At 45.6% G+C, this 15,836-nt stretch overlaps 1 protein-coding gene across 2 annotated transcripts in view; it reads right to left on the bottom strand.

Moving 5' to 3' along the window:
* Window positions 1-5,551: 5,551 nt before the first annotated feature.
* LOC140392108 (transforming growth factor beta activator LRRC32-like) overlaps window positions 5,552-15,836 on the bottom strand; it is a 39,182-nt gene continuing 28,897 nt past the window's right edge. For both annotated transcript variants that reach the window (XM_072477397.1, XM_072477398.1), the window contains exon 3: window positions 5,552-11,602. In XM_072477397.1, coding sequence (XP_072333498.1) covers window positions 9,719-11,602 — 1,884 coding nt within the window. In that variant the 3' untranslated portion in view covers window positions 5,552-9,718. The remainder of the gene's footprint in view (window positions 11,603-15,836) is intronic.

The following is a 15,836-nucleotide window of genomic DNA, read 5'->3' as shown; positions in this document are numbered from 1 at the left end:
TCTCTTTTATCTTTTCACCCGATGCTGGTGTTTATGTAGTTGCATTGTGTACCTTGAGTTGCCCTATTATGTATTTTCTTTCATTTCCTTTTCTTTTCATGTACTTAATGATCTGTTGAGCTGCTCTCAGAAAAATACTTTCCACTGTACCTCAGTACACATGACGATAACCAAAATCCAATCCAGAAGTACTTCATTGGCCCTAAAGCTGAATTTTCTCCTCCAAGGTGTCAACAAATCGAAACCAACCAGGCCCCACCCTCTTCGTGGCGACCCTGAATAGCAGGATTTTCGTGGGCACCCGCCTAGCCAGTGACAGACAGATTCAACCTCCTCTGCCCATCCTCCAGGAGATTAACTTGGAATTCTAAATAAAACCTTCTAAGCGGTGGAATAAACAGGAAGCCTCCCTACTCAGTGACCACAGTGGGGCTGCGAGAAAACATCCTGGAACAATCAGACAAGCAAAACATTGACGAGAGTCGGAGTCAGCGTTTACTAAGGAAGTTGCGTGTCAGAGCAGATGACTGGCATTTCCAGGAACTGGTCATGAGGCATTAATGGTTTGCACTATAGACCATTAGTGAGTTAGCACTTACTATAGAATCTGCTCTGTCAAATGATTGGCACGACTGGCTAAATGGTGAGTGATTTGGAAGAAGCAAGACTTGCATCTCCATACAGTCATTTACTATCTCAGGCTGTCCCAAAGCCCTTTACAACTGAAGTACTTCTGGAAGTGCCGCCATGGTAAGAAATAGGAACCCTTCTGAAACATTTTTTAGAATTGTATAGAGTCTTGTGGAATTGGTAGGCAGTGAAGCGGTTTCTTTCGCTCTCTGCGAAAACACCAACAATCCCTAGAAATAGCGAGATCTCTTGATTCAGGTTTCCATTCGTAAGGCAGTCGGGAGGGGTTTTGTGTACCCTTTTATCCATTACAGGTGTCTGGCAAGGGGTAGCAAATGACCCCAGAGAATAGGAATACCCGGGTCATTCTCAGGATGGCCGGATGTTACTGGTGGGGTACCCTGAGGATCCATGCTGCGTACACAGTTGTTCACAAGCTGCACAAATGACTTGGATATGGGGGCCAAATGTAATATTTCCAAATTTGCTGATGACACAAAAGTAGGTGGGGATGTGAGTTGTGAGGAGGATGGAAGGAGGTTTCAAGGGGACTTGGACAGGCTAAGCGAATGGGCAGGAACATGGCAGATGGACTATGAAGTGAATAAGTTATGCAGTTTGATAGAACCCCACCCCGCCCCCCAGAAAAATAGAGTATTTCTTAAATGGTGAGATGTTGGGAAGTATTGGTGTCCAAAGGAATCTGGATACCCTTGTTCATAACAAAGAACAAAGAACAAAGAAATGTACAGCACAGGAACAGGCCCTTCAGCCCTCCAAGCCCGTGCCGACCATGCTGCCCGACTAAACTACAATCTTCTACACTTCCTGGGTCCGTATCCTTCTATTCCCATCCTATTCATGTATTTGTCAAGATGCCCCTTAAATGTCACTATCGTCCCTGCTTCCACCACCTCCTCCGGTAGCGAGTTCCAGGCACCCACTACCCTCTGCGTAAAAAACTTGCCTCGTACATCTACTCTAAACCTTGCCCTTCTCACCTTAAACCTATGCCCCCTAGTAATTGACCCCTCTACCCTGGGGAAAAGCCTCTGACTATCCACTCTGTCTATGCCCCTCATAATTTTGTATACCTCTATCAGATCTCCCCTCAACCTCCTTCGTTCCAGTGAGAACAAACCGAGTTTATTCAACCGCTCCTCATAGCTAATGCCCTCCATACCAGGCAACATTCTGGTAAATCTCCTCTGCACCCTCTCTAAAGCCTCCACATCCTTCTGGTAGTGTGGCGACCAGAATTGAACACTATACTCCAAGTGTGGCCTAACTAAGGTTCTATACAGCTGCAGCATGACTTGCCAATTCTTATACTCAATGCCCCGGCCAATGAAGGCAAGCATGCCGTATGCCTTCTTGACTACCTTCTCCACCTGTGTTGCCCCTTTCAATGACCTGTGGACCTGTACTCCTAGATCTCTTTGACTTTCAATACTCTTGAGGGTTCTACCATTCACTGTATATTCCCTACCTGCATTAGACCTTCCAAAATGCATTACCTCACATTTGTCCGGATTAAACTCCATCTGCCATCTCTCCGCCCAAGTCTCCAAACAATCTAAATCCTGCTGTATCCTCCGACAGTCCTCATCGCTATCCGCAATTCCACCAACCTTTGTGTCGTCTGCAAACTTACTAATCAGACCAGTTACATTTTCCTCCAAATCATTTATATATACACCATATAGATGTCTTATACATCATATAGATGTCTTGCTGCAATTGTACAGAGACTTGGCGAGACTGCAGCTGGAGTATTGTGTACAGAAATTGTGGTTAGCTCCAGGGAGCTGGGTTCGAATCTGGCCCTGGGTGACTGTCTGCGCGGGGTTATCCCGGTGTCTGCGTGGGTTTCCTCCGGGTGCTCCGGTTTCCTCCCACAGTCCAAAGATATGCAGGTTAGGTGGATTGGCCATGCTAAATTGCCCCTTAGTGTCCAAAAAAGGTTAGGTGGGGTTACTGGGTTACGGGGATAGGGTGGAAGTGTGGGCTTAGGTAGGGTGCTCTTTCTAAGGGCCAATGCAGACTCAATGGGCCAAATGGCCTCCTTCTGCATTGTAAATTCTATGATGATTCTATGATGCACTTGGCGTAAAGGGAGTGTAACAGAGATTCACCATAACTAATCCCTGGATTATCTTCTGAGGAGATTGAGGAAACTTGGGCCTGCATTCCCTAGCATTTTGAAGAATGAGAAGTAACCTCTTTGGAATTTGCAACACTCATACAGGGCGTGACAGGGTATGCGTGGATAGGATGTTCTCCCTGGCTGGTGAGTCTAGAACCAGGCGACACAGTCTCAGAATAAGGGCCCATTTAAGACTGAGATGAGGAGGGATTTCTTCACTAAATGATAACGGCCGGTGCAATTAAGATGGCAGATAGTGTGTTGGCCTTCACCACAAAGTGGCTAACCTTTGGAATTCTCTAGCCGAAAGGTTGTGGAAGCTTAATCATTGAATATGTTCAAGACTGAAAACAATGGATTTTTGGATACTAATGACATGAAGGGATAGGTGGCTAGGAGAAAAATGACTTGGAGGTAGATGATCAGTTTGAATGGTAGAACAGACTCAAAGGACCAAATGGTCTACTCCTATGTTCCATGGGCAAACTAAAAAGTGACTTCAAGCTCAGTGATGGATAGGGGAAAGATGGCCATTCTGACAGTTTGTGTCTCTTTTATTAGTTAGAAAAGGTGCAAACAAATAATTGCCGGAGGGTGAAACTAGCAACCCCTAGAAATGAAGTCTACTAAAGTGTGCTCGGAGACGGGGTGGGAGGGGGGAGGGGGAGGGAGAGGTGGGGGGAGGTGGTGCGGAGGACAGCCCATGTCAGGTAGCCGCCTTGTTCAGATGGAAGATGGACTAGGAAAGAGCGAGGAAGAAGAGGGAAAGAGGACACAAACACCGGCTAGAGGGCAGAGTGCTGCCATTGTGCGTAATGGCTGAATAATTCATCGTTCATAGAGAGGTCCGTTGAAGGATCAATATTGATCAAGACACTGGTAGAATTCTCATGCCCTTCTTAAAAATAGTGCCAGGTGGTCTATTGCGTTCATGCGAGGGTAGGTGAGGACTCAGATCGACACCTCACCTAAAAGATGGCAGCTCCAACAGTGCAGCACTCCATCAAACTGCCACTGGAGTGCCAAGCCTAGATTTTATGGATGAAAAATGAAATGAAAATCGCTTATTGTCACAAGTAGGCTTCAGTGAAGTTACTGTGAAAAGCCCCTAGTCGCCACATTCCGGCGCCTGTTCGGGGAGGCTAGTACGGGAATTGAACCGTGCTGCTGGCCTGCCTTGGTCTGCTTTCAAAGCCAGCTCTTTAGCCCTGTGCTAAACCAGCCCCGGTAATGCTCAAGTCTTCAGAGTGGGGGTTGGACGCACAATCTCTGACTCGGGTGAGCGTGCTACCCACTGAACCACAACACCATGATCGGGTGAGCGTGCTACCCACTGAACCACAACACCATGATCGGGTGAGCGTGCTACCCACTGAACCACAACACCATGATCGGGTGAGCGTGCTACCCACTGAACCACAACACCACGATCGGGTGAGCGTGCTACCCACTGAACCACATCACCATGATCGGGTGAGCGTACTACCCACTGAACCACAACACCATGATCGGGTGAGCGTGCTACCCACTGAACCACAACACCATGATCTCACCTGGGAATACTTGACAATGGACTGGCACCGCCATACCTGAGGGTGTCTCCTTTACCACTGGCCACGCCATTAGCTATTTTCAATGTTCCAAGCGGAATCACTTTGATGATTCTGTGTTTGTAGAGACTCAAAGTATTGATTTTGTTTTTGTTCATAAGCAAGGCCTTTTTGTATAGCGACTTCTAGAATTAGATACTTATTTTGTGAAAGTTCTTCCCTCAAATTTTTATCAGATAGTCCAGAAATTAATTGATGCATTATCACAGTGTCTCTGAAATCAGCATAATCACAGCCTTGTGGTATTAACTTGAGATTTGTAATAAAATCAGAGATGGGCCCTCTGTTTCTCTGACAAGAATTAAATCTTTCCAGCATCTCACCGGACCGACTGTTACAGCGTTCATCAAATTTTGTGAGTATAACTTCTACTTTGGTGTTGTCCTCACCTTATAAGTAATTAAAGCAATTATAGATTTCTCTAGCTTTGTGACTTCCTGTTGAGAGTAGTAGGGCTATTTCCGTTGTGTCAGAGGCAGTGCTTAAATCATTAGCTGTGATAAATATTTGGAACATCTGTTCAAACATTTTCCAGTTATAACTTAAATTACCGGTTGTTTCCAGCCACCATGGAGTACCAACAAGTTCCATAGAATCAGTTAGTCATCGAGGATCCATTTGCTGAGACGTCTTCCACAGTCGAATATCCAGTTTAAAGTTTTTCTTCTCTTGCTGCTGTCCAGCTAGCTTTCTGAAATCACTCCTGGTATCATATGTCATTCTCTAAGTCTGAATAAAGATTGTAGACTTCCAGTTAACACAAATACTTTATTCAGTGGGTTCATTCTGTTTCCAGAGCTTAACTAGATATAATACAGTCAAGAGGTATGACCAGTGAAGCTAAGGTAAACTGCCTATGCTGAGCTGTCTCTGTCTGCTGCTGCTCACTAGCCCTGTGCTTCTGAAATAGGCGGATCCTCCCTTGGGCTGGACCCTTTATACCCGTCTCTGATGCTGCCCTCTAGTGATGCTGTGGCTGTTACATCTGTCTGTAGTCCCTGGTGTACGTGCAGATGTATGTACAGATGTACAGATCACTACAATCACAACATTTTAGCCATGTTTGAAACCCACAGAGCTACTTCCAGATATGTTGGCTTGCTCTGTCAAGGTTATAACCATCTCCATTTCATGATTTCAACAGCACAAATGCGAGGCAACAGTATTTGGCTTTGATTTTATTTCTTCATTAATCACAATTTAAATAAGGCATTAACCTTTACACTGCTACATACACAGGAACCTCACAGAAGGCTAGAGGTGACAGTCGATGTTATCATGTGAATGCTTTAATGCGCAGTATCAGATTACTCTCGCAGCTCGATTGATGGAAAAAAACTACGCTGTTTTAAATAGATAGCTGACCACCCCCCTCCAAGATACCTTGGAGCAGCAAATATTCACCTGATTAAATCCCAATTAAACACATCAACAGAGGAATTCCCCTGGTAGTCAATGGCACAGAAGCATTGCTGTCAATCTCTGTCAATTCATCTAGAACAGACTCCGGGACAAGTTGAGGAAAACCCTCGGTTTGGGAATCAACGTCCATCTGGTCATTCCAAGCAATGTCCTGCTCGCCACTTGTCAAGCGACCAGGAAGTGTCTTTGAAAAATGAAATATATTTAAGTTTGAATCAACTGAAATTTTCTGTTGGCTCTTCAGAATAGCCACCATCCTTTGGCAGCAACCTGTGGGTGAGCCCTCGCTCAGTAGCAGCACTTGCACCTCCAAGTCAGGTGCTTGGGAGGATCCATGTTTCCCAAAGCCCTTCAACAGCTGGGGGATTTCCTCGGAGTCAGAAGTTCAAGGGTTCAAGCCCCACCTGCAGAGACCTGAGCACAAAGTCCAGGCCGACGACACTCCTGGAATAGAAGTGAGGGGTTTCTGCACTGCCAGAGATGCCACCCTTTGGATGAGACATCAACTGAGGCCACATCAGTCCCACAAGATGGGTAAAGATCACACTATAACATTACTTCAAAGTAGATCAAGGGGCTGGTTTAGCACAGTGGGCTAAGATAGCTGGCTTGTAATGCAGAACAAGACCAGCAGCGCGGGTTCAATTCCCGTACCGGCCTCCCCGAACAGGCGCCGGAATGTGGCGACCGGGGGCTTTTCACAGTAACTTCATTGAAGCCTACTTGTGACAATAAGAGACAATTATTATTAGATCAGAGGAAGGGTGGCACAATGGTTAGCACTGGGACTGCGGCGCTGAAGACCTATAATTATCATAGAATTTACAGTGCAGAAGCAGGCCATTCGGCCCATCGAGTCTGCACCGGCTCTTGGAAAGAGCACCCTACCCAAGGTCAACACCTCCACCCTATCCCCATACCCCAGTAACCCCACCCAACACTCAGTACAATTTTGGACACTAAGGGCAATTTATCATGGCCAATCAACCCAACCTGCACATCTTTGGACCTGGGCTCGAATCCCGGCCCTGGGTCACTGTCTGTGTGGAGTTTGCACATTCTCCCCCTGTCTGCGTGGGTCTCACCCCCACAACCCAAAGACGTGCAGGTTAGGTGGATTGGCCATGCTAAATTGCCCCTTAATTGGAAAAAGAAAAACAATTGGCTACTCTAAATCTATATTTTTAAAAAAGTAGATCAGAGGAGTTTTAATATTTATCTCTCAACCAATATCACTGAAGTAAAAAACAGATGATCTGATTATTTAGCACAGGTTGGTTGTGAGAGCTTCCTATGTGCAAATTGGCTGCAATGTTTCTTACATTATAAAAGTAACTACTCTTCTAGAAGTACTTCATTGAATGTTTGAAGCGTTTTGGCACGTCCTATGGTTGTGAATGATTGTAGTGCAGAAGGCCCATCATGCATCATAGCTCTTTGAATGAGCTTAGAATGAGCTAAGCCCACTTAGACCCACTCGCCTGCTTGTTCCCCAGAACCCTGCAAAAAGAGGAGGCTAAATATATCGATCTTTGTCTCTCCCTCATTTCAGTCTTGTTGGCTTTCCATTTTCTGTGGCTTGTCCCTTCAGTTACGATGCTTCCCATTTGTAATAAAGATACACACAGACAATCATGTACGATCAAGGATGGTATTAAGGCAGGGATTGGTAAAAGTTGTCTGAAAATAAACTCTCACATTGTCACTTGTTTATACAATACATTGCAGTAATACTTATCATTCAAAACATAGAAACAACCACATAAACAAAACACCAGAATACTCGACACAAATCTCGCCTTGTCTAACATTCACAATGACGTTGGCAAGCTAACTACCAATGTTCTGGCACAGGGTGTGACATGAGCACATTCACATTATCAACTCATGTGATTGACTACGTCCAGATTACAGTTGGCCACTGCCTTGGGAAGAGGATTGATAGAATTTATTTAGGTAAGGATATTGAAACAATCAAGACACGTAGCTCCAGGTCAAGACATAAGTCAGCTACAATCAAACTGAGTGTGAGAACAGGCTTGAAGGGTTGAATGGCCTCCTCCTATTCCTATGAAGGGCACCAGCATGGAGAAATGCTTATCCATTTACTGTTTACTGTGTTTCCCCAGCACATCAAGAATTAGTGCCACATCTTCTACCCTCATTAATTTGCTTCAGCATTTGTGAACGTGCTAGCCATGATTCCCTGATTCTTCATTTTTCAAACTAGGCATGACTTCTGGACTGTACTTCCCAGCCCCACTCTTAAGAATTTTCATTTAAGAGGTTTCTTCATCACGGTCCATCCCCATGTTTCCCTACCTCAATTATCTTGCACCTCATCTATGCCACCAAATGGAAAAGTAGAAGGGAAGTAAACAGGAGGTGACTATGAAACTACTTTTCCTGGGACAGGTTGATCAATCTGGAAAAGCACTTCTTAAAAAATGTCTTTGCAAGCTGTGACAAGGCCAGCATGTGTTGTCCATCTCTAATTGCCCCTGAGAAGGTGGTGGCCACCTTCTTAACTGCCACTAAATTGCCTAGCAAGCAACTCGGTTTATTGAAGAGTGTAGCACATTGCTGTGGGTCTGGAATCACATATAGGCCAGGCCAGGTAAGGACGGCAGATTTCCTTCCCTAAAGGACATTAAAGAACTCTTGTCTCTGATCATTAGTCAACTCTTCTTGGATGACTAGTTCAGTAACATAATCCCTTGGCACTGCATTTTAGGTGAGACATAATGTGAGACACTTCACTGAATACTTAAGACCTTGCTGAAATGTTCTTCATTCTGCTGAATTTTGTAGCGTGATGTTTATGGTCAGGGCACTAAGAACCCTCTTGCTTTGTGTTTGGAACCCTAGGCATTGAATATGGGTAGGCAATTTGACTGTGGAGTGATTTTCCATTCATGACTTTTCCATTCTTTTCCATTCATAGACACTCCCCAGAAAGGTTATATAATCAACGCTCAGCACAGAAACACACCATTTGACCTAACTGCTCCTCGGTGGCTTACACTCCACGAGCCTCCTGACATTCCCATTCACCCAACCAAATCTGCAAATCCTATTCCCTCATGGCCCTTGGATAATGATCAAAAGCAAGGATCTTTTCTTTCCTCTCAATCCTATGGGGCCTTGTGGGGCGATTGAATCCACGGTTGAGATTGCTGAGTAACTAAAGACTGAATTTAGGATCCTCTTTTCTTCGTGCTTTACCCCCAAACCACTCAGTCTTTATTTCCAGTGGACCATCGCAAACAGAAAAACAATTTTGCTGAACAGAGTTTTAAAAATGTAACTAGGATGGGTGAATGTGGTTAATGTAGAACGACAAACCACCTAAAGAGGCCATTTGAGCCATCTTGCCTGTGCCAGCTCTTTGAAAGAGGGATCCAATCACCTCTCCTACTCTTTCCCCATAGCCCTGTAAACATTTTTCCTTCATGTGTTCATCCATTTCCCTTTTGAAAGTTTCCATCGAATCTGCTACCTGATCTCCTATATGCCATTCATCGTGGGTATTCTTCAGCCTGGGGAAGAGGTGCGATCTTAAAGTGCTGAGATAGAACCCCATTTAATCTGAATCCTCATGTAAAAGGCCCCTATTTTCATAGTCTCCATATGGGGAAGGTAATCTAGGAGCAATGATCTGGGGCACAGTGTGAAGTCAATTATGGAGCAATTAAGCTTCTGTCAATTGGCAGCTACTGCAAATCTCGAGTTCTTGAGGAGAAGGCCAAGTTATCAAGGTCAGGAAAACCAGAACAAAATGACTGGCTTTCTTTAAAAGAACCCTTGTGCAGTGATGGCCGTGAGATATGAATTTGATTATATAAAACATTTATTCCCCTCATTTCACTTCATTTAAACATTGACAAAGGAAATAAAAAAGGTCCATCGCCTAGGCTTTTACATGATGCAGGAATATCCCATTGACCTTCTGCCTCCGTGCCATACAACATCCCAGACTGACGACAACGGCACATAAAGCTACAATCATTAATATTAGCAATAACAGACTCCACATTGTCCAGTCTTGTGTGACCTCTTTGCAGAGGCTGGGTTGAGCGTTGAACAGATGTGTTTGTGGGTGTCCATTTGGGTAATGGCACAGAACTGACCACTTGTCCACGATGTTGACCCAGGCCAGCCGCCCGACCCAGGCGGACTGGCAGCAATCAAAGGGGTTGCCGGAGAGCAGCAAGGTCCGCAGGGTCCCATTCAACAGCTTCAGGGAAGTCTCCTGCAGGGCAGTGAAACTGTTGTTGCGCAGATCCATGGTTTCTAAAGGCAAGCTGTTGCTGGTGATGAGAAGCTCAGTCAACTGGTTCTCAGACAGGTCTAAGGTCCTGAGATTGGAAAAGTACGATAGGTTCACGCTGAGTGAAGGAAGCCCATTATCTTCCAAAGACAAGTAGGTCAACAGGTCCTCCAGGCCTGACAAGCCCTCAGGATGAATGTGTATCCCAGGATTCATGGAAATGTCTAACTCCACAAGGGGAGTCTGATGAAATGCGTGGGGAGGTAAATATTGAATATTGTTGTTCTGCAGATTTAAATATCCAAGTGGAATAATCCTAGAGAAAGACACACACCCATCCATGTCCTCCTCATGCTTATGAGTGCCTCCACAGATGTTGATTTTGTTCTTACGAAGGTTGAGGATTCGGATTCTGTTAAGAGCCCTGAAAATATTGGAAGGTAGAGTCTGTAGGTAGTTGTCTTGAAGGGACAGTTTTTCCAGAAGGTTGAGGCTGTTCCTGGCCAGCGAAAGGTTTTGCAACGCGTTGGTGCTCAGGTCCAGCTCCACCAGCGAGTTCAGCACATTCATCTCGCCAATAACAAAACTGTGGAGGCAGTTCTTGCTCAGGTTGACGAACCTCAGCGAATTCATGCTTCGGAAGAAATCCCATGGAATGGAAGTTATCTCGTTATAGCTCAGATCCAAATAGATCAATTCGGTCAAGTACAGCGACGGCGAGGACTTGGTGACGTTAGTTAAGTTCTGATCTGCGCTCCCCCCCAGTAGGGAGGACGGTGGAGAAAACCCTTGGATTGAATTCCGCGACAGATCGAGGTGCTGGAGGCGGTTCCTCTTTGGAAAAACTGGAAAATAGAGCAAATTATTATCGCTGAGGTCCAACCATTGCAGACAGTACTCATCTTCGGATTCAGCCGTGAGGAAGTGCTCAATGCTATTCTTGCTCAAGTTCAAGACTTGGAGTTGCTTGAGGTCAAAGTCAGAGATGCAGGGTATGGAGTTCATGGCCAGATCCAGCACGGACAGATTGGAAAGCGATTGAAACGCCCCCGACTCTATCTCGATGATGATGTTGTGTTGCAGGTTTAGGTGCTTCAAAGAGGGAGAACCTTGGAACGTGTGGTCTGAAAGTTTTGTGATGCTGTTCCTGGCTAAGGAGAGCTCCTCAAGCAAGGGCGCCTCTTTTAGAAAATCTTCAACAACGTCAGTGTAAAGGCTGTTGCCTGACAACTCTAACCTTTTCAGGTATGGTAACCTGCCAAGCCCATGTTTGCTGAGATCCAAGAGGTTGTTTGCAAGGTTAAGCACCTCCAGGTGGGTCAGACTGGCAAAGGCCCCTGGTTGGATAAACGCCAGGTGGTTGGACTGTAAGTCCAGATGCTGAAGAGAGTTATAGAGAGTCAAATTCTCCATCATTAGCCTCTTGATACGATTGACAGATAAATCCAGTTTCCATATGTTAAAGGGGAGACCCGTGGGGATTATGTTAAGACCTCTGTTCTGGCATAATGCTTCTGCCTCTATCTACAAAGGGCAAAGGAAAAACAAGACAAAGTTAATTGGTATTGTACACAATTTGCAAATCCAAACAATGCCAGAAATACTTTGGCTGGCGTCCCTTTCCCTCTCCTCTATTGTTCTCCCCCAGCAGCAGTCTACTGGCTTTTCAAAGCAAGTTTCGTTTCACTCCACTGCTGCCCTCTCTTTCTCTCTAACCCAGCCAATGGACGGCCTTTGGCCCTTTCGTGCGAGCTTCTCCCCTTTAATTGTAAAGAAAATAAACCTTGGCGACGGTGCATTCGCAAACGTGCATCCACTAACAATATGTCTGCCAAGCTAAATATTAGTTTTCTTAACAAATGGAAATTGCTTACTTGGGTTCAAACCTAGACTCTGAAGATTAAAGCTGGTTTGTGCAAAACGATCCTCAGGCCAGCCTCCATTCCATGTCTAATTCAGTGTTCAAATCGTTGCTAACGGACCTACCACACGTCTTTCAGTGGCCAGAGGGAATCGGAGAAGAATTTTCCCAGGCTATTATTTTCCCCCTTGTTAGCCGAGGCGCTTTTTTCCCTCTGTTATTGCCTCTCCCAAGAGATTTTGTGCCTGTGGAGGAGCGTGGCGGTGGGAGGGAAGGGGAATTGTTTAGCCATGAGCAACTAGAGTCAGTGAGCGATAAATTAAGGGCACTTCCACCCAAAGTAGGCCAATTGGTCCTTTCCTGCCTGTTAGCTTTGCATTTTCATGCGAACGTTCCAGTGATTTGTCCCCAATTGGCACCAGACTGCCTGGGTTCACTCGAGGCCCACAGGATATCGGGCTGAAATGCAGACGGAAAACAATGCAATGGTAGAATTAAGGAACATAGGAACAGGAGTAGGCCATTCTGCCCCTAGCGCCTGTCATAGATTATCACAGAATTTACAGTGCAGAAGGAGGCCATTCGGCCCATCGAGTCTGCACCGGCTCTTGGAAAGAGCACCCTACCCAAGGTCAACACCTCCACCCTATCCCCATAACCCAGTAACCCCACCCAACACTAAGGGCAATTTTGGACACTAAGGGCAATTTATCATGGCCAATTCCCCTAACCTGCACATCTTTGGACTGTGGGAGGAAACCGGAGCACCCGGAGGAAACCCACGCACACACGGGGAGGATGTGCAGACTCCGCACAGACAGTGACCCAAGCCGGAATCGAACGTGGGACCCTGGAGCTGTGAAGCAATTGTGCTAACCACAATGCTACCGTGCTGCCCACGCGGAATGTCCCGCCATTCAATGAGATCATGCCCGATCTGTGGCCTAACATCATGTGCCTTAGGCCCCTGTCCCTTTGCTTAACAAAAATCTATCTATCTATCAGATTTAAAATTGACAACTATTTTAGCTTCACCTCCAGTTTGTGGGAGAGAGCTCCAAACCTCTACCACCCTCTGTGTGAAGAATTCTTCCTGAACGGCCTAGCCCTAATTTTTGGACTAACTTTCTGAGGTTAAGGTAACACAAATCTCGCTCAATGGTAACCCAACGGAGGTGAGCTCCTATCCCATCATAGCAAGTGTTGAGGTTGGATTTTGATCAATTTGGTCATTTTGACATCTGGCACCTTTAGAAGACCGTGAAACTTTCTCGATGTAGTTGTACTAACCCAACTGGGGTCTTTTATAGCAAAGTGACTTATATGAAAAGGACACGATTGGTAACTCTGGACAATCAGTGCATTTTTTAAAAAATGTATTCTTTCGTGGGTTGTGGGCATTGCTGGCTGGGGCCGCATTTATTGCCCACCCCTAATTCCCCTTGCAAAGGTGGCCTTCTTGAAGCGCTGTAGTCCCTCAGGTGTAGATACACCCACAAAGCTGTACGGAGGGAGTTCCAGGATTTTGACCCAGTGACAGTGAAGGAACGGTGGTATATTTCCAAGTCAGGATGGCGAGTGGATTGGAGGGGAACTTGCAGGTGGCGGTGTTCCCATGTGTCTGCTCTTTCTCGGTCGTGGGTTTGGAAGCTGCTGCCGAAGGACCCTTGTTGGGTTGCTGCAGTGCATCTTGTGGATGGTACACACGGCTGTCACTATGTCGGTGTGGAGGGAGTGCATTTTTGTAGAAGGGGTACCAATCAAATGGGTTGCTTTGTCCTGGATGGTGTCGAGTGTTGTTGGAGCTGCACTCATCCAGGCAAGTGTGGAGTATTCCATCATGCTCCTGACTTGTGGCTTTTGTGGGGAGACAGTGGCATGATGGTATTGTCACTGGACTAGTAACCAGGGTTGTGGACCCAGGTTCGAATCCCACCATGGCAGATGCTGAAGTTTGAATGCAATAATGATGATGACCATGAAACCATTGTCAATTGTCATAAAAACCCAGCTGGGAGGGAGGGAAATCTGCCGTCCTTACCCGATCTGACCTACATGTGACTCCAGACCCACAGCAATGTGGTTGACTTTTAGATAACCTCAGGGATGGGCACTAAATGTCGGCCCATCCCATGAGCAAATAAAAAATTGCATATAGACTATATTTGGGGGGGGGAGGGGGTGTCAGGGTGTCAGGAGGTGAGTTACTCTCCGCAGAATTCCTAGTGTCTGACCTGCTCTTGTAGCCGCAGTATTTATATGGCTAGTCCAGTTCAGTTTCCGGTCAATGGTAACCCCCAGGATGTTGATAGTGGAGGATTCAGCGATGGTAATGCTATTGAATGTCAAGGCCTGCATTTTTATGACGCTTTTCTCCACATCAGAACCAACATCTCCTCTTTTGTTCTGTGCGCGACCCAAGTGTATGGGATATATTCAAGGGGCCATGTGCTCGTCTTGTCTGAGAAATTCCAGGTTGCTGCACAGTTGAAAGACTATTCGTCAGAAAGTCCCGAAGCACTTTATCACAACAACTTATATTGTACAGCACCTTTAATATGATAAAATGTCTCGAGGTATTTTACAGGAACGTGATAAAAACATTTTGAGGCACACAAGGAGATATCGGGCAAATGACAAAAGGCTTGATCAAAGAGCGAGGTTAGGTTTGTAAAAGCGTGTTAAAAAAGGAGAAAAGAGGCAGGCAGGGCCTCCCAGAGCAAATAGATTTACAGCCAATTACGCACTTCTAAAGTGCAGTCACAGTTGTCTTGTAGGGAATGCAGCAGTCAATGCATGCACAGCAAGATCCCAAAACAGCAACATGAAAAGTATTGACTCTAGACAGCAGAGCAAAGTCCGCTTTCTGTTCTTCAAAACAAAGGCTGTGGGATCTATTTCATTCCTAGAAACATGGAAACATGGAAAATCGGAGCAGGAGGAGGCCTTGCAGACCTTTAAGCCTGATCCACCGTTCATTATGATCATAGGTTAAAAAAAGGGATGAGGTCCTAAAAGCAGAATACGGGGAGCTAGGAAGGATTTTAAGAAATCGGGCCTCAAAGGTAGTGATCCCAGGATTACTACCGGTGCCACATGCTAGTCAGAGTAGAAATGACAGGATATATAGGATGACTATGTGGCTGAAGAGATGGTGTCAGGTGGAGGGTTTCAGATTCCTGGGGCATTGGGACCGGTTCTGGGGGAGGTGGGACCTGTACAAACTCGACGGGTTACACCTGGGCAGGACTGGAACTGATGTCCTAGGGGGTCTATTTGCTAGAGCATAAAAGAAAAGGTGGTGGCGTGGCACTGCTGGTTAAAGAGGAAATTAACACAATTGTGAGAAAAGATATTAGCTCTGACAATGTGGAATCTGTATGGGTAGAGTTTAGAAATACCAAGGGACAAAAAACATTAGTGGGTGTCATATATAGACCCCCAAACTGCACTGGTGAGGTTGGGAATGGCATTAAACAAGAAATTAGAGATGCATGTAATAAGGGAATATCGGTGATCATGGGTGATTTTAATCTTCACATAGATTGGGCAAATCAAATTAGCCAAAACGCCGTAGAGGAGGAATTCCTGGAGTGCATACGGGATGGTTTTCTTGACCAATATATGGAGGAACCAACTAGAGAACAGGCCATCCCCGAACAGGCACCGGAATGTGGCGACTAGGGGCTTTCCACAGTAACTTCATTGAAGCCTACTTGTGACAATAAGCGATTTTCATTTTTTCATTTCATCTTAGACTGGGTACTATGTAATGAGAAGGGAATCATTGCCAATCTGGCTGTGCGAGACCCCTTGGGGATGAGTGACCATAACATGATAGAATTTTTTATCAAGATGGAGAGTGAAGTAATCGATTTGGAGACTAGGGTGCTGAAT

The sequence above is a fragment of the Scyliorhinus torazame genome, chromosome 15, assembly GCF_047496885.1.
Source record: "Scyliorhinus torazame isolate Kashiwa2021f chromosome 15, sScyTor2.1, whole genome shotgun sequence".
Taxonomy (NCBI): Eukaryota; Metazoa; Chordata; class Chondrichthyes; order Carcharhiniformes; family Scyliorhinidae; genus Scyliorhinus; species Scyliorhinus torazame.
This window is presented reverse-complemented; position numbering and strand designations above follow the sequence as displayed.